Source organism: Amblyomma americanum, chromosome 1 (assembly GCF_052857255.1).
Source record: "Amblyomma americanum isolate KBUSLIRL-KWMA chromosome 1, ASM5285725v1, whole genome shotgun sequence".
NCBI lineage: Eukaryota > Metazoa > Arthropoda > Arachnida > Ixodida > Ixodidae > Amblyomma > Amblyomma americanum.
Genome location: NC_135497.1, coordinates 238,401,421 through 238,420,629, shown reverse-complemented (window position 1 = coordinate 238,420,629; position 19,209 = coordinate 238,401,421). Strand labels below are relative to the sequence as shown.

Sequence of the window (19,209 nt, the reverse complement as noted above, 5' to 3'; positions counted from 1 at the left end):
TACTTCCGTCGAAAACAAAGCAGCCTCGTTTGCCGGTGCCTCAACCAATTCAGCGTGCCGCACTGTGTGCATGTGCGTAGCATGTAGAAGGGACACACGATGTCATTTCTTTCCGAAACATGTTAAACTCTGAAGGATATGGATCAGTGTGACGCAGCCTTCGCGATAAATCTCCGGAGTCCGGTTTATTTTATCGGGGCCATTTCGTCGACAGCAACTATGAAACAAATATTGCACTGTTACGGATCCTCAGCATGTCAATGGAACGACATTGCTTCAAACCTCGCCTTGGGCCGTCCATATTTCCTAAAAGCGCTAGGCAGAATGGATGACAGCCGCGATTTTACGGAGAGGGGGTCATGAGAATATAAAGAGATGGGAATATGTTCCTAAAAGTGTGTAGTATGTATACATGCCAGTGCACATAATGACATAGAATATGAAGGATAAAATACAGCAGCATTTGTTACATGGCCATTTCCGTGCGAAGAGACGCTTCTGGAGTCATTTCACTGGCTCGAGTTTTTTTCATTCATTCAAAGGCCAGAGGCGGAAAATTTTATCAGATGCGATCAGGAAAGAAGCTAAATTAGAAACGCACTCGGCTTCCCTGTTGCGAATTTGCAGTATGTCCACTAGACAAACTGCCCGCAGGCAGTATATAAGTATACTTGAACGGGCAGAAAAATAAATAAATCGTGCACTAGTATTTTCACGGCGGCATGAGCAAATATAAGATAAACTGAGAGGAGAGCTAGCTTCTGCGCTCAGGCCTCAGACGGTCGGAAAGTAGCACTCGATCGCGGCGTTGTTTGCGCAAGAAGGCTTGAAATTTACTAACCAGGCCCATGCCAGGAGAACTTCGTGACAGACACCGTTCCTAGGAGCTACTCACACGTAGTCTGACAGCGCAGTCGCATATCTCCAGTCCCGCACAAAAACAGCAGCATATTTTTCGCTGTTCTGATGCACTTGAGATGGCTGCTTTTATATATTTCGAGCACTCACTCCCCTGTTTGTGCTGCCTATGCAACGTACAAGCCCTATTTCAATATTTCTCTTTTTGTGTGTTGTGATTTGATGGTTTAGTTTATGGGGGTTTAACGTCCCGAAGCGGCTCAGGCTATGAGAGACGCCGTAGTGAAGGGCTCCGGGAATTTCGCCCACCTGGGGTTCTTTGACGTGCACTGACATCGCACAGTACACGGGACTCTAGAATTTCGCCTCCATCGAAATTCGACCGCCGCGGCCGGGATCGAACCCGCGTCTTTCGGGCCAGCAGCCGAGCACCATAACCACTCATCCACCGCAGCGGCTGTTGTTGTGATTTGAAAGTTCCCTATTTTCGTATTGATTTATGCATCCGCCATTCACCGTGCCGCGGTGCTATCGGTACTGCTTTAGAGATGAATGGAGGCGCATTTTCAATAATACCTTATCGGGAACATATGAACTTGGACAGTATTATGTACGTCCGCTACTTTGCTAAGTAAGTACGCCTGGACGAAATGTCAGGCGCTCTCGGCTCGTTTCACTCGTCGTCGCTTGATGAGGCGGCGGGTCGTGTCGATATCTGAATGAAAGTAGTCATTCCCCATGCCACTTTCTACGTTGCAACTGTCGATTTCTTTAATGTTTCCATGCCGCCAACTCCGAACTTCTATAGCGCGGCAGCTGAGCCGATGCTACCACGGTGCTACGGCAGCAGGCCACCGTAAAATGTGTGACGTCTCGCACGCGTTCTCCGCCGGCGCAGGCGGCGTTTGGCGCGTGCGTAGAAAACCTTCAAAATAGCGCCATTCGGACAAAAATGCGTGAAACTTTAGGTTATCGTACCTTCTGAGTGCAATTTGAGCGATTTGAGACAAGTCCAAGTTTTGTTTCAGTATACCTTTAATCAGTGGTTCGCTGCTGGCGGTACTTACCGAGCTCATGCACAGTGCACTCTCAAGGCAGATCAAAACAGATGCACTGGAACTCCATAGGACTCCAGAGTGCGACGCACTGATCGAAACTAAACGTGGGCGAGGCGTTTAGCCTCGATCTTACGTCGCCGTGTAGAAAGCCACTCAAACAGCTGCATTACACTGTCAGACTGAATAGTTCAGAGTATATGCCGGCGCGCGCAAAGCGCGCTGCTGACGAAATCTGCGTCGGCGCTTACTCGGCGCTGTCACCATGAACAGGGCTCAGTAGTCACAGCGCAACCTGTGCCTTCCAGATACCCGTTCTACAACGAGACCGACGGCCAGCTGTTCCCGTTCCGGACGCTCGCCATGCTGACCAGCCTGGCGAGCATCGTGTCCATCTCGTCGCTGATGCGCTGGCTTTTCGAAAGCGGCACCATCCCGGCGCGCTTCGACGTGTTTCACTGCGTCGTCAACATTCCTGAGGACATCATGAAGGTTCAAGAGCCCCACGAGGGCGAGATGACGGTGCTCAACGCGGGGGGCCTCGTCAAGACCTACCAGACCGAGATGAACGGCCGCGTCAACCCGGCGCTGAACCTGCACCCCGAGGAAGACGTCGAGGGGTTCCAGGTCAAGTCAGCCGCGGCCGTTGGAGCCGACCCGCTGTCCCCGTTCGGCGGTGGGCCGCTGGCCGCCAATGCGGCGCCACCACCGCTGGGCGAAAGGGGTGACGCGCTCTCATCTGAAGACACTACCAAGCTCTAGGCTTGGCAGGGGTTCGGACGAGCCCCGGAGATGCACGGGTTCTAGTTCGCCCAGCTTCGGGCGCCCCCCTGTCGCCCAGCCCTCTTCTTTCCCACGCCTCCACAGGCGCACGTGAGCCGGCCTGCCCCCTCCACCCTTGTCCCTCGTTCTGTCGCCCCGTGTTCCTCGTGCGTGTATGTGTGTTTGTGCTGACCGTACCGACGGCTGTCTGGCCTACCGTTGTACGGAGCTGCGCTCAGTAGTGTTGAGGTGAGTCGGTGGCGGCAGGAAAAATGTGAGGGCATAGTAGTGCCGGACGTTTTAGCCAAAGCCGTTCTCTCGCTAAGAATGACGCATCGTCGCCATTTCGGGCATTTACTTGCAGAAAGAATCCAGCGGGGAAACTTAGCGCAATAAGTAGCTGGAAGAAGCAGGCAAAAGGAGCAACCATTTTCGGCACGATATGGATCAGCGCACGCGTATGCGCCTTAAACGACTGGCGGTCTAAAATTACTTTAACATTCCTCCTTTCCACTGCCCATTCACATCAGGCAGTCCTCTACAAGTCAGCGCAGTATTTTTGAGAACTTAAGACAATGAGCAGTTCCCATCTAATTGCATGGTTTGGTGAGTAATGAGTTATGAGCCCAATAGAGCTGTTACACTATTATTATTTACACAGGCAGGGCCGTCAGTGCCGCGATATTATGCAGCTCAGTGCCGTATGGCGTGCATTTATATATTTAGGTGCAAGCACCACTATGTCGCCGAAAAGCTAACGTGAAGAAATAATCGCAGATTTGCAGTATTTCCACAAAACTCCTAATAAACGAAAGATCAGTGTTGGCCAAATATTATCAGGAAAAGCATTTAAGCGTGGCCTAACTGAACAAGAATTTTGCTGTTCCAAAGCCACGATGTCACGCTAGAAGCAAGGTCTTTGTTAGCGCACCATATCGAGTCGGCAGTGGAACATTTCGTGCGGTTCCATAAGCACGTTGTAATACCAAAGGCATAATGGCGCCGGTGAACTAATGTGTGCATTATAGACCTGAAATATCCGCTTGTAAGCTTGTAATACGTGTCGAATTTCTGCTGACTTCTGATGTGGTAACGGAGCGCATGTAACAGGCTGCGAGAGGTTGAAACTATTAACCTTGCTTTTTGAAACTTGAGGGGCTATCACAAAAAAAAAAAGGGATTGATGTGCACGGCCCTACGGTCGCCGATTCTCGGCTGCAAGATGTGATGAACTGAAGATTTTAATCTTTATTCTTTGTTAGGAATTTGTTCCTTGTATAAGTTGAACGCCAGCCCGGTACAGTCTTCGCCTTTCAGGCTGCAGTACAGACTTCCTTATCGGAAGGACGTCAACCTCCTGACGCCTAGCGTCTAAGGGCTGTGCACTCATTTCGCTTTTTAGCACACCTACAAGACCACAAAGGGGCCCATCTGAGTTACGCGGAGCTGCTCAAGTAGGGGCGTTCGAAGCTTTGCCGATATCATCGGGGTTATCAGTCGGTGTTATCAGACTCGCCGTGTTATCAACTCAGCTTTTCTTTAAACGCTAATAGAAGGCGTAAAGTGACACTTTGTCATGAGGTGCTTACAAATGGCGTAGGTTTTTAGGGAGCGTAACAGAGGAGATCGTACCACACTAGATTTCTCTCTCACGCGACTGCACATTGAGGTCAAAAAGGGAACAGCGTGTTGAGATCACATGCAGCTATCTCGGTCTGTTGTTGAACGACCACTCCCTTTTTTGAACGAAGTCTTGTTGAGTGCGAAACGTGCAGGGCCGAGCCGTCGCTCGTCACTTGCATAATATACAAAGCACTGTGCAGTGCACAGAAGATTATCGGAAGAAGGAGGGCAAACTTTATTCAATCCCTCCATGTCCGACGTTATCAGAATACGCTTAGGTGAACTCGTTTGTTATCATAACCTAACTGGTGAGCCGAGGCGCTATTACTTCACTTCGCCTGTCAAAAAGCACGACAAGTGTGACGGTCGCTGCGTAATGCTTAGTGAAAGGACGGCGCGCAGCCCCTTTGGAAGTTGCGCTTCTCCGTTGTGTTGACTTGTGCATTGTCTTCCGTTTGCACTCCTTCCTTTCACTAAGCACGGATACCACCGGCGACATGGCCCCGATGAGCAGCACGGCACTGAGCTGTGAAACGGTTCCAGCAGCGTGCACGATTGTGTCGCGACACGTGAACTCACGACTCATTTAAGCTCAGCTGCGCTTCGCTAGAGAGCGGACAGATGGGCCCCTTTCTTGTGCTGCTTAGTGGAAAGCCGCTTGCCTGTAGCATGTATCCAAAAAGCTCAGGAGCCGATGCGCCTGTTACCGGAGCGCACCAACCACCACGTATGGGTCGCCTATAGCCAGATGACAACTGTCGGCTAAGCCCCAAGGAACGAGCAAGAATCACCTTGTTTTAGGTTAGACTACAAGCCCGAAGCGTCAGCCAAACGAAGGCCCTTCTAGCGTGCCATCCTTCTACATCCATTGGCGATTGTATCGACGGCCAGCCTACCCTTGAGGGAAAGGGGCTTTCCAGGGGAAGCGACGTGAGCTTGCGGCTCCTGAACTTGCTGTGAAAGAATGGGGGTTTACAGGATTTCGGCGCACAGCAGGGTGGCTCCTAGAGAGTACTGAAGACGGCGCGACGCACCGCGAGTCGTTGCGTTCGAGGGCGGACGATGATGTGACAATCACGTTATACAGCGCGTGAGCATAGAGCCATCGGTATTTTTTAGGAAAGTTTATCACGGGGAGCTGTTGCTCTCCATACTCGTTGTGGTCGATAGCTCGATGTTGTAAGCGCTATGACAATCAAGTTTAAAGTGCACTGTGATCGTGGTACCCTTCTCTCGAGTGTTAAATATATATATATATATACGCACGTCTTGTTCAACGACAATCAGTGATCGCCAAAGTGGCGACGGGGACAGTTACGCGCAGAGGCCTGTTGGCACAGGGTCTGGACAATCCTATACAACATTCAAGTAATCATAAGGGCTTGAGCACGCGACCGCGGCATGTAGCTGCGCGGTGTGATCAACAGCTGCCCGTTGTATTGGCCGTGGTCTTGGCGATTATGGCGCAGTTTCAGTCACATGATTCACAACGTGGACGGATGTGTAAGTTTTGGCCTCAACCTCAGATGAACCACCTAACCTCAAGCAGAGAAGCGTTTGCGTGTATATGCGAGCTCCCTGCTCAGAACAGAAACTCTTGAACAGTACGACATACGGGACAAGAAATATGATAGATGTTGCTAATGTTAAATACATGCAGTCATCACGCTATGCCCCCGAATGTAAGGCAAAAAGTATGAACATTTTGCACGGCAATCACCCAATTAAGAATTTAATCGCTGTAGGAAAACAAATTTGAAAGGTTTTTGTGACAAACTCGAAAACGCGGGTGATCTCGTCCGCAAACTGCTTGAGGTCAGTGTGTGTCCATTTGCTTACTTCGTGATTCTCGAGGATCAAAGAGTGCCACTCCTCGCGTAAAGCAAGCTTTCGTGCACTTATCCTGATGTGGCATTTTTTGCGTAATTGTGCATTTGCTATATGCCCGCGCCGTTTGTTTTCGTGGCTTGTTGAGCGGTGAATATAATTATTAACGTTACTCGACTATATTATTTACACCTTTGAGTACATATTGGACGTGGAATAAACAAAAATAAAAATTACACTCAGCGCACTGTCCCAGTGTGCTCTGTTAAGCTTCTCGATATGTGTTAGTCGCACGAGCAAACCAGCGTGTTGCAGGTGCTGCGAATAACTTATATATATATGTACATATGTATTATTTATCGTCACGGCTTTTTGAACCTGTTAGAGACTTGATTGCCGAGCAATATTTTCGCATATCAACAGCGCCCTCGTACTTATACACTTTGTTCAAGGATGCACTCGCCTGTAGCGGAATCTTTCATTGGTCTGCGAGAAGGCAACCGCGGATGTCCTCACGGTGTTTCGAGACAAACATATCTAGGCCGTAGCAGGCTATGCGTTGGTTGATGTTAATTGCTTGACGTATCTATAGGTAATTGTTTTACAATCTTTGTCATCATTGTAAGCCCCGCTCTGACTGTATTGTTATTTTGTTGTGTCGCTGTCCGTGATACAAAGCTGTGTGAGGTGTTACCCGTTGTGAAGCTCTAGCTGTTGACAATCAAGCCACATCTTGTATTATCACATCGCATCACAGGCATTGCGATTGTGTATACAGCCATGTTTTGACACGATTAAGTGCAATTATGTGCAGTTATGTAAGGTTGTTGAAAACATGTTGAACCGGGGCAAGAGTGCTAAGATTAAGCACGGCTCCCGAAACAAGCACTCGCACATAATACGAACCGTTGTGATCCTGTCAACCTGCCAAGAAGCCTCTTGGGGCTGCTTTGAGGAGCCAGAATTGTAATGCTTACATCTGTGAACGAACCTAGAGTTCAACGATCGATGAAGACATAAATCAATGGAACGCTACCCCATTGCAGCCAATACACTAGCGAGGGTAATTATTTTGAGGTATTTTTTAGGGAAATTCAGTAAAGGCCCTTTGACGGATCGTGCAGTGTGTAAGAAGGACTGTATTTGACGCTATGCTCTGGTTGAGCGCACAAAAGAATTTAATCAGCAGCGGCTCACTATTTCAACGCTGCCGCAACATCATTTCTTTTTTGTTATTGTATAGTTAAGAGGTAAGCAAGTACATTTTTACGACATGCGTTGGCAAAAACACCCCACATTTCCCTCCTCTTTTAGTGTTACTGACATACAAGCATGCCCAGACAGCAGTTTCGTTTCCAGGGCGCGTTTTCCGATACGCGGTTCGAGTCGGCGGCGGCAGTTTCAAGCCAATCGACTGAGTGACATTCGCGACGCGTCGTGTGCTTTTTACATCCGGCGCAGTTAAACGGCAGGAAAAAAATGGCTTGTATTTACAGCCTCGCAACAGTGAGGTCGTCTCAGCGCGGTAATAGGCTGCAATCAAAAAGAAGGCGGCTAGGATTTATAGCATTGCCTCTTGAGTAACCTTTGCTGCAAAGTTTACTATTCGGTTTCTCAACTTCGTATTTACTACCCTCTGCTGCAGCTCCTAGTGTTGGAGTTAGCAGAATTACAAATAAATAAAACCAGGCCATAAGGGCGCCTGGAGGCATGTACTGCTATACGCTCAGCAATTCAGTACCGAAAGGTTCGTCCTATAGGCACCCTGGAGCTTAGTGCACTCCACGCTGCATTAGAGTTTAGTTCGTGTTACCTGCAGGCTCAAGCGGCTTTTACGGATGTTGTGTGGAATACTAAATCAACCCCCCTCCCCCGTTTTGTTATGCTGTTTCAGCAGCTGCGCTATGGTTGTGCGTATCAGACAACCTGTGAAGGCGGCATTCAGTTTGATTTATAGTTCCTAGCGGTTCATTATACATTTTCATAAACCATGCGACCATTCAGTCACTTGTGCTTAGTGACTTTATACGCTGGAGGATCGACTCATTTCTTCCGTTATTTCGAATGAAGTGGTGATATTCCAAGTAGGACAGATATTTCGTTTTCGCGTTGAAGTGCAAAAAAACATTGGAGAGAATAAAAATAGAGCATACGGCAATTTTCAACACTGGGACGACACGTTCTGTACAAAAGTTCAGAAAGCTGAATACATTGCCCGTTGATCCTCCACTTACTTTACTATTTCATTGTTTACTTAATTTTTATAATTCACTCGTTCTCATAGATGACAAGCACAATATTGTAGTTTTTCTTGCAGTGTAGGATCCAAAAAAATAAGTTCCTTTTATTGTCCTATCCTAATAAAGTTATATGCTCTCAAGCAGGCAAGCATGATATCAAAAAGAATTCGACCATTGGAACACATTGCAGTTCGTTGAAATTCACAACAAAGCTGCATGTTCTTCGATACGACTTGCAGATTTTTAGTAGCTTTGGTTGCATTGCATTATTTTGCCAGCGCTCAGTATATACATATGTACAGCGAAGGCTTTACATGTCACTGAAGGCAATGAGTAGGACAGAAAAAGAAGGCTTGGTTTGCTATAAGGAGCTGCAAGGCGCTAAGTATTGTTGGTAAGAGATCACGGGCCTAATTTTTTGTTTGGAATGTTTTTGCTTCCTTTTTTATCACAAGCACTTTTGTTGGTTGTTTCACTGATGAGTTAGTGTTCAAAACTCGAAGAACACTTCTGATTTGTTGGGAGAATTCTCTCTCGCATGTGCGAGCCTCACATTGCATAATGACACTCTCGCGTGTAAAACTATCTTCATGTTGGGTTGTGCGGTCTTTTGTTTTTCTGCTCGTTGTTGTAGAGAGCAGAACGATGGGCTAGTCACCGAGCTGGAAAAGCTGGACGTTACTGGGATAACAACGCTTTGTTGTTTGTAGCCTTGCCTAAGCAAGGGGAGCACAATGTGCGCCTGTTACAAAATGCGCAGACAGCAATATCAATCAACCTTGACAATCATGTCTTAGATGTGTGTGCGTGTGTGTGCATGTAAGTGTTCTTCAGATAATGTGACAGTCATGTTTCATTGTGCAAAGGGTCTGCTTACGAAGTTGTTGAAATTCCGAAAAACATCGGAGAGTCGGTGCACGAGGTAAACAATAAAAGCTGGAGATATACAATAAAGAAAGATGTATTAGTGTGTGATACGAAATGCAGTGTCTCTGCCTCGTCTTTTAAAACCAGTACATAACAGGTCAAGAAAGCTTGGAGAAAGGTTACTCACAATAAAATAAAAGTTCTGGCGCTTATGACGAACACAGCGTATAATCACCAAAGACTCAACGAAACGCGGGAATTGACAGGCATGCATTTAGCCAACACACGTCGCTGGGAAGCCGACATTTTGTTCATGATTGACTCCGTTTGTTCCGGCTTTCCGGGGCAGTCTGCGTAAAAGCAAACTGAGTTCACTTCAGCCCCGCTTTGGAATGACAAAAAAATTGAGAAAATTGGAGTAGCCTGATACTAATATCCACGGACGTAGTGGAACGCTTTGGTCACCTTGCGGTGGTCATAAAGAAACCACTTGACATTAGTTTTTAACAGTAGGAACTGGTGTGCGGCAAAACTGACGCGGTTTATTAAATGAGAATTTTTATGATTACAGATGAAATTAGGCAAATTCAAGAAATATATCATCCAAAGGATATTCAGCATACCCGAGAAGCATCGGTATAGGGGCGAGTGGGACAAAACGCGACACGGGGGAAGTCGCGACATTTGGTTACTTAGCGCCACTTAAATTTTAAATGTGCAGTCACATTAAGTGCATTTAGCTGACATGACCTGCCACATGTCTACTGCAACTGATTTCGAAGGAGACATGTGATTCACCTTTTCTAAGCAGAGAAAAAAATATATTGTGAAGTGAGTTCTGGTGAACGATAAAGCGGTCGAAAAGACGAAAAATTCTGCGCGCCACATTTCTCAAAGCTGTGCAGCTCAGCCGACCAAGCCTCATGGATGAACGTAAGTATTTATTTCTTACACCTGTCTACTGGTCTTATCTCATGCAAACTGAGAATGTTTAACCTCACGTTCTTACGAGGGAATTATTTTAGCAGACCATGGGGCAAAACGCGACATTGTGGTATTGCTCGCTCCAGAGCTCTCCCCTTGTTTTACCACCCTCTAGGATGGTCTGCACGTAAATGAGGGAAAACACTGATTGCCGAGTGGTGTGACGAAGACACGAAGAAAACATCGGAGATCATCGGGCAGCGCCGGTGCCACCAAACGTTCTCGTGTCCCTAAAGACGTCCACCACAAAAGAGTAACGAAAATGAGGGAGTGTGAGGGGGAGAAAGTGCACAAGCATTCTTTAGAAACATGGCGCCGCACTTTTTTTTCGGCGAGCAGCACTTGTACAGCCCATTGGCAATACAACAAGCTCTATTCGGTCTGTCCAAAAGCCACGCCAAAAGCTCATGTGCAGGTATTGCGGATACAAAACCCGGCTGTCGAAATTCCTAGTGTGTATTGTAGCGAGTCACGGAACAAAACAGTGCTCATTTCTACCTTAATCCAGCATTGTCATGCCGGTAGGCCCAGAAAGATTGCGTTGGTACCCATGGAGGTATCTTCGTGCGCATTCACGGCAAGAATGAATATTTTGATTTTGGAAGGGTGTGAAATTTTGCCCCATGCAGTGTCGCATATCGCCTTAGGGGTTGGGGTAAAACGCGGCATTTGGAAACGTTTAATAGCATAGAATTTTAATTTGTTCCGCTTCAGCTTGGCGTGCCATACTGATCGGAATGCCAGGACGGTACCAAATAATTCTGTCATATGTGTTTGTAGATACCTATGAGTAATAGAAGGAGAGGGGTCGTGATTTGCAAATTTTTGTCGCGCTTTACCTTACTCTCTCCTAAGTAAGGCTACAGAGTAACAAGCTGAACCGATGCTCTATATAAAGAAGGCATTCTGTTTGTCCGGCTGTCCTGAGGGAGCGCAAAGAATAAAGTTGGCGATCGTTTGCTACAGCCGCCACCCGGGCTCTTACCATTTCATCACTCCGCGATCCTGCTCGGATGCCACCAGTGGAGCAAAGGCAACAACACGTCGTTACAAGCGAACGAGCGTAGAACAAAAGAAGAGACGCAAGAGAAAAGCCACAAGCTAGCAGCACAGCCTCCCATTCCCTAATTTGCCTTCCATTGAGCCCCTGATCGGAAACCTGCAGCCTTATTACTTCTGAGGTGTCTGCAAATATGCAGTTATCACGACCACGGTGACACTGGCGAAAGCCAACTAAAATTACGGCTTTAGCTTGGTGATCTAACGCAGTTACTCCCAAGCTGTAGTCTGTAGACTTCCTGGTACAAAGTATCACCCAAACGACATCTTTTTTTTTTTTGTAGCGAGAGCTACACTGGGACTACCAGTCGAGCATTTCGCGGTGCATGGGAGAGGCCAGTTATGCGCATGCGCCGTTACCATGGTAACAGGAGAGGAGCAAGGTGCGGCGGGCGCTTCGCCGTCGCCGCGGCCGCAGTTGTGCGCATGCGCAGATACCCTGGTAACCAGAGAGACCCCACAGCTGCGCCGCGTTCTTCGTCGCCGCCTCGCCGCACGCCGCTCTATCACCCCAACCGCGCGTCGCATGCGCAGCATTGCGTATAAAAGGCGGAGATGTAATGGGCGTATGTATCACAACGTTTGACATGCATGCGGAGGAGAGTCCGGCCGCTGCTAAAAGGCGGTATAGACAAGGGAAGATTAACTCTTTCGATCCTGAGGTTGTCGCCTGGCAGCTGGCTACTCAACAAAGAAAGAATGAGCGTCAGAAGGCGAAAAGAGCAGCGGAGACGCCCGAACAGAGAGAGGAACGCCTTGCCAAACGGAGATGCCGGACTGCCTAGCGTAATAAGCGGCGCATAGCCGCCGAGATGGAGCCTATGGAAGGCGTCAATCAACGGGAACCGACAGGAGATAATGTGAAGGGCCGTTGTGTGACGGATCACACCATTCCAGTTTCCGAAAAACAAGCTCAACCAGGGAAATGCACCTCTCGCTACGTATATCCTGGCATAGCCGAGATAAGCCACTGCCAATTTTTTTTCTCAAACCATACAATATTCTGAATATGGCTAGCACCAAGGCCATGAAAAAAAAGAAGGCAACAACGAAACAACACGAAACACTGCTTGCTATGAGAGAGAGAGAGAGAGAGAGAGAGAGAGAGAGAGAGAGAGAAAGAAAGCGAAGACTTCAACGACGAGAAAGTCAAGGCCATGAGAGATTCTCTGAGACACACACCAATACCGGAGCAGTGGGAGGCTGCGCTGTCCTGCTCGAAGCCTGAAGAACAGCTCAATCTGATCGACAGGGCTCGCAAGACTGCAAAGGCAACTCGGGCCCTGGACTGAGTGACCCACCTACGCCGAGAGAATCCTCCTTGACAATAAAGTTTTTCCTTCATACATTCATTCCTCAGGGAGACGGGCCTGCATAGAAGCCGCGCATCTGATTTTGAGTAGTAGACACTGGAGGACGATTATGTACTCTTTTGTGCAGGTTTTTTTTTACAAAAACTAGAATGCACTTTTTTCTAAATATTTATGCCCTACATCTCCGACTTCTGTCTGAATTTTTGACCAGTGGTACGCGCATTGGACAGCAAAAAAACAAAAAAAACTTGATCGATTTCCATAGTTAGGCCAAATGCGAATTAGGTGTGCTAGCACTTCGGTTTTCACTTAGGTCTCGGTGTTCAGATTGTCTGTTGTTTCCCCTTTTATAGGAGTTGGACACAGAAGTGATGAGCGAGAAACGGATAGACAGTACAGAAATAAGTGGATGGAAGTAAAAAAAAAACGTACAAATCAAGAAATAAGCATGGATAGCAAACGAGAAGTGGAACCCGCACGAAAAAAAAAGGAGGGTGCGCAGAACATAGTACGGTAATACTGTGACGAAGAAGAGTACGAACTGTGCAGTGGCGTGGGCAGGAGCGCTCTCGCTAGGCCAGCAGCCATTGAATCATCTCATTGCCATCGATCACCGTGTTTCTTTATTCGGCTGGCCACCACTTAACAATACAATATCCAGATTCGAGCCCTGCTTTGTTAATTAAGCACCGCATGCTTGGTTATTGACAGGCGTGTCGAGCTGAGCTGAGATGGGCGACAGCGTACGTGGCCGTGCGCGCCACCTTCTTGGGAGAATGCGGGAACTTATCGCTCCTTCTGGCCGCGAGGTTATGGGGGAAAAGAATCGTTACTCAACAACAGCGATCGGAAGATTTTCACGAAACCACTAATCGCATGCGGGACATTCTAAAGAATCACTACTTGCTCTCTGTAATCAATGATGCCATTAAAAGGGCGCAAGTAACTAATCATAATTACGTCTGAGGAATCCGAGCCAACATCACGGCGCTGTAATCTCATACTAACCTTCACAAACAACCTCCCGAACATTAACAAAATCCTTAAAAAACACTTCAATATCATAGGATACAGTGACCGGCTCTCCAAAATTTTCTTAGCTGTCCCCCAGGTCTTGTAAATTTACAGGTCTAAAAAATTTACAAAAACATGTTGCCCATCGAACAGTCAATAAACCGAGGGCTGTGGGCACACCACGAGGGCACCGAGGGCATATATCTTTCTGGAAAACCCTGATATGACTACAACCCCTTTTATGTTTGTTTGTATGTTTGTTCTTTTTATTGTTATGCATGTTCCCATCATCGCCGTTGGAAACCAATATGCCCCCCCTTATGTAATGCCTTCGGGTCTTTAAGGGATCAATAAATGAAATGAAATAACCGATGCCAAGCTTGCAAACACATGCAAACCGCAACACTGGATAAAAACACCCGTTCGAATTTCAAACATTTTATCCGGGAATATTTAAACTGCGATTCCAGCCGCCGCGGTGGCTGAGTGGTTATGGCGCTCGGCTCGTGGCCCGAAAGACGCGGGTGCGATCCCGGCCGCGGCGGTCGAATTTCGATGGAGGCAAAATTCCAGAGGCCCGTGTACTGTGCGATGTCAGTGCACATTAAAGAACCCCAGGTGGTCGAAATTTCCGGAGCCCTTCACTACGGCGTCTCTCATAGCCTCAGTCGCTTTGGGACGTTAAACCCCCTTAAACCTTAAATTGCGATTCCAGCAATGTAGTTTACATGCTCGAGTGCGTCGACAGTCGAATGCAGTACATAGGCCAAACCGACAATTCCTTCCTATTCAGGTTTTATTAGCCGCCGCTCACATGCTTAACCCCTCCCCAACCTCCCTCTTTCGAAACACCTCCGCGAGAAAGGCTTCAAAAACAATCGTGAACGCGAACAACGTGAATGATATTTGATTTTTGAATTCACCACTGTGCAAAGGGGCATTAACGAAAGTCACGGCACCTTCACCTCTCTTCCGAGGTCAGAGCGGAAATACACAAAGCGCCGCTGACTGCGTCGTCCGATATCATAGCCCCCTTTTGCATGCTATATTTGGGTACTCACAAACTGACGACTATCGCTGCAGCTCAGCGTAAGCTTTTTCAGTAGTTACTAATACGTGCCAGGTGAATGGTACTGGCTGCCTGAGGCTTCCTCGAGAATGGGCACCATGAACGCTGCCAAAGTAAGGGGCATCGAAATTTCGATTTGGCGCCATAGTTTCATATGGCGTTAGCGGCAGGTTGCACCAGTCAGGGGCTGAATGAATGCGTCTCGCCGCACTGGGACTGCTGTGGCTTGCTCCCTGGAATGGCGCACATATATCTGGCGGCCTGCCTCTGCCTCTCGTGGTATGAAGCGCCGTCTTCTTAGCAGCAGCGAAACGACGTGTCAAGTTACCCAGCCAGCTTTTCCCCATTTATTATTTTCCTTGGAGATCTCCCAGCGCCCGCCGGGAACTCTCAGGAGAATGGGAACCTTTAAATGTTTCCCTTTCGGCGCCGTTCTCTGTTCCCCTGACGAGCAGTGACACTGGCGAGCATTTGAAGGTCACTACCTCCTCCTCCTCCTCCTCTATTTTTTGGTCGCGTAAGACATAACAAAAGCCGCCGTCTTTCTTGAGATCGTTACAGTATTTACTCGAATGTAACGGGAGTTTTTCTACCGGAAACTGCAGTGAAAAGTGACCCTTCGCATCGTAATAAAATGTTTGCGTTAAAATCGAATACTACGGGGAGACAAAGGCTCACTATGCCGTATTTACTCGCATATTGGTTGATGCGCCGTACAGGTCGGCCCCCAACTTCAGGACAGGGAAAAAGAAAAAAGTTAGAATGCCGAAGTGGTCGACGGACGGAAGCTGCGAGCCACAACTACCGACCAACACATATCGGAGCAGCGGCCGAGCAGTCAAAAACTCCTCGCCGGAGACGTTGCGTAGCCAGCGCGGATTCGTCCGCATCGTCGAGAGGAAGTGAGATAGAATACGCGCGACTCGGAGGCATCGTAAAGGTCTCCGTTTCGGTCTCTGAAAGATCGACAGACTCCCTCGACGTTCGCAACGCCGCCAATGCTGTGCGCTAATGGCGGTAATCCACTTCGGGTGCACGGAAAGCTTGGCGTTGCTATTGCACGCGAAAAGGCGCTCTCGCTGCTGTCCTGGGCACCGCCATATGAGACACTTTTCGGCGACGTCGAACTGGCGCAATCTTCCTACGGCCCTGCGCAAGGCGACGACTCGTTTAAATGTTGCCGAGAACGGCCAACGACGTTCCGGAGGCATGCATGACTCGCCGCTCATTTTAGTGACTGGGAGAAGTTTCATTTTTATGGCGAGGCGTCTATAAAGCGCAAATTCGAGGCGGTGACGGCGCGGCGGGACTCGGTAATTATCTTCGTATCGGTCTTATCTGATAATTTTATTAGCACCTCTTTTGAAACAGAGAGGGCGCGTAAATGCCATTTGTTAAGGTACCTTTGTACGTTAAGTTACGCTCATCTTTCCGTATGCCGCGGCATCGTTCATCAGGTTACATTTCCGTTCTTTCGTTGTTTTCCTTTACGCGCCCACAAAGTCGACCCTCGCGTTACAATAATGTTTTTTTTTCTCGTTTCGCGCCCACGAAGTCGACCCCTGTGTTACAATCATGGCGCGTTACATTTGGGTAAATACAGTATTTCCTTTTTTATCACATTTCCTCTTTCTTCTGCCATTGTGTAAATGGTTCCTCCAAACACACGGCAGACCATCTTTAGTAAGGTAAACTAAACAAGATACAAGCGCTCAGCATATTTAAACAGCCACACTGATAACGCGGCCGGAGTAAAAGAGACAGCGGTCAAAGAAGTATCTAGGCGGCCGCTGCAATTGGACATAGCGTCGCAAGCCGAACCGAAGTACACGAGCAGCCTTATGAGCCCCTGAGGCCCTGCAGGTCAGGATGAAAACTGCGACTAACAAATTCAAACTCTACGGTTATTGCCTCGGGGTTTATTATTATTTTTTTTTTGGCGGTGGTGGAGTTACGACAACGGAGCGCATCAAATTTAGAGCTGCATAGTTTGCCACTTAACGTTTTCACAATACGACCCACGCATTTTCGATGTTCGCTGCAGCCGACGTCCGCTCTATTTATGGGGTCAGTGCCAAATACGCGTACGCGAGTGGACAAGAGGTCACGCTTTTGACAGCGTGCAGTGGACCTTGTCGCCCGCCACTCATACCTTCCGGGGCATTAGTTATCGGGGATGACCTTCCGCTGGCCTTTCATGTCAACGCGTTGCCCCCTTCGAAGCAGCACTTCTCCGAGCGCGTGACTGTACAGAGAGCGCTCCCTGAGGCCCGCCCCTCCGTTCCCCTTTCGAGCGCAGAGTAAAGAACAGAAGTACGGCAGTCGTTTTCGAGTGTAAATTTTTACAAGTTTTTGTTGTGGGTGCCTGCGCGAGAAAGGCTTGCACACCTTTATCTACTTCCTTAATAAGCTGCACGGCGAATCGTGCGAACCAATACAATAAAGTATCGCGGCAGGAGCGTTGATATTGTGGAAAAAAGTTACCCAATATGCCGCGTTGCCAGAAGCGGTTCAATGTCTTCGTTTGGATCAGGGGCATTCGCACATAGTCCGCCGGATAATTTTTATCTTTTCGATTCTTGGAGATGCTTTTTTTTATTAGTTAATACAAATGACGAACCCGCTATTGATATCAGAACTAGGTTTATACTCTTGCATATTCACTTTCCTGTCTGCACGGAAGTGCAAGTTACGAGGCTTTACAATCGTTAACTGCAGCTTTTTCGCTAGGGATTGAAAATTTTGGCTCTTTTAATCGCTGCCTTTTCTCGATCAATTAAACCAGCAGTGTTGTTAGCACATATTAACACTTCTGCCCAAGTGTTTCCGGCGACACGTATTTAAATGCGATAGCACGGATGGGCGCGTACGAGGCTTGCTCTGCGGTGGAAACCAGACGCGAGGCTAAGCGCTCTGCGCCTTGTCGAGAACGCACTTTAAGACACCTATTTTTATTAAATCAGAAGAAAAAAAATGCACACCTGGATATACGAGGTGATACTACAATTCTTCGTTAGCCTGCTATTGGTTGTACACTTCGCTGCTACAGTGAACGTCTTCCCGTTGCGGCTTTTAATTATATTTCACCGTCGTTTTCACGTTCGGGGGCTTCTCGTGAGTGGTGGGTTGTGGGTAGGGCCTTTTGGAGGGCAAAGGTGGGCGGGTAGCGGGGGGTGGCAGTAACGCGAATGCATTAAAAAAAAAGCGGCGCAAAGAAGACAAGGACACAAGGGAGGCACACGCCACCTCCGCCTTGAATGAGTTACCTACCAGCCCAAGCAGTCGCTCTTCAGACCTTTACTGTGCCGCGGCTGTGGCGGCCCGTGCTTTCTCTTCAAGCGTGACCGGAGAACGCGGGCCCCCTCCCAGCGACTAGGTTTTGCTGTCTTGCCTCTCACGCTCAAACGCAGCGCAACCCCAGGTGAACCTGATGTTACACACCTCGCGAAGCAGCACCGCGAGCCTGCCTGAACATCCTTCTCCCACCGCTACCGAGTTGGCCCAGTGCGGAGTAGTTAAGCACATGCCTAACTCGTGTGAAATGCCCAAGACTCTGCATGTTGTGGAGCCAATTGTGCAGAACTACAACATTGTAATTGCTCAGTGAAAGCTTAACAATTTTTGTACTCCCTATAGAAAAAAGCTACCTCAAAATTTGGCGTGAATCACGCGTGAGCTGTCGCAAAATTTGGGAATGCCGTGCGTCCTCGACCCACGCAGCAGTAGCTGAGGACATCTATCTGCCTGCTGTTGGAGAAGCATTGTGAAAAGACAATACATGAGATACGATGTGACCCACTTGCTATCTCTCCTAATTGTCTCGCATTGAGGCTTGGACTTCAGAGAAACCGTCCGTAATGTAAGTCGAGGTTATGAATGAACCGCCCCCCAGCAAACTGATTGCGGCGCCATTGTATACTGCCGAAGTGTGGTCGGTAACAAATTCGCGTTTGCTCTTTCGTATAGTGTTCATGGGTAATCAGGGGCCGACAAGGACGCCTACGTTGTGTGCTTACAAACAGCCATGTTCTTGTCGTTGTCTGCTAGCGCCGTGGGCTCACAATTCTCAGTCCATCTTCCAGGCACGTTGCTAGCGAACGGAAGCAGTGATTGCGACCAGTGTTCAGTGCGCCCACAGTGCGTCGGTTACTTCAACTGATAAAATATTCCTGACAATCGTAAGATAATGTTTAAGAAGATATACTTGGCTCTCGTGATTTCAAAACATTATTCGCTCGAACAGCAAATGCGATTAAAGCGTTCATCGGTTCAGCAAAAAATTATCGATCAATCGCCAAGCGCTACACTTTACAACAGTTTGCCCACGTTTAGATAACAAGATTTAAAGGACAACTGCATGACCCTGCCTGTTAAACAGATGCAATCATGGACTATATCGTAAAATGTGTATTGCAGCTACGAGCTAATTTTTCGTAGGTTGGACAAAACATTCATAATTCTAGACGACAAGAAATGAATTGAAGCCAGATGGCCATGAAATGAGCGGCCTGGAACGAGTGGGTCGTCTTTCACTTAGA

The 19,209-nt window shown here is 48.0% G+C and overlaps 1 protein-coding gene across 2 annotated transcripts in view; it reads left to right on the top strand.

The window, feature by feature from the left end:
• The window catches only part of LOC144114803 (high-affinity choline transporter 1-like), a 53,856-nt gene extending 44,512 nt beyond the window's left edge, over positions 1–9,344 (top strand). For both annotated transcript variants that reach the window (XM_077648772.1, XM_077648773.1), the window contains exon 10: positions 2,222–9,344. In XM_077648772.1, coding sequence (XP_077504898.1) covers positions 2,222–2,675 — 454 coding nt within the window. In that variant the 3' untranslated portion in view covers positions 2,676–9,344. The remainder of the gene's footprint in view (positions 1–2,221) is intronic.
• Positions 9,345–19,209: the final 9,865 nt, after the last annotated feature.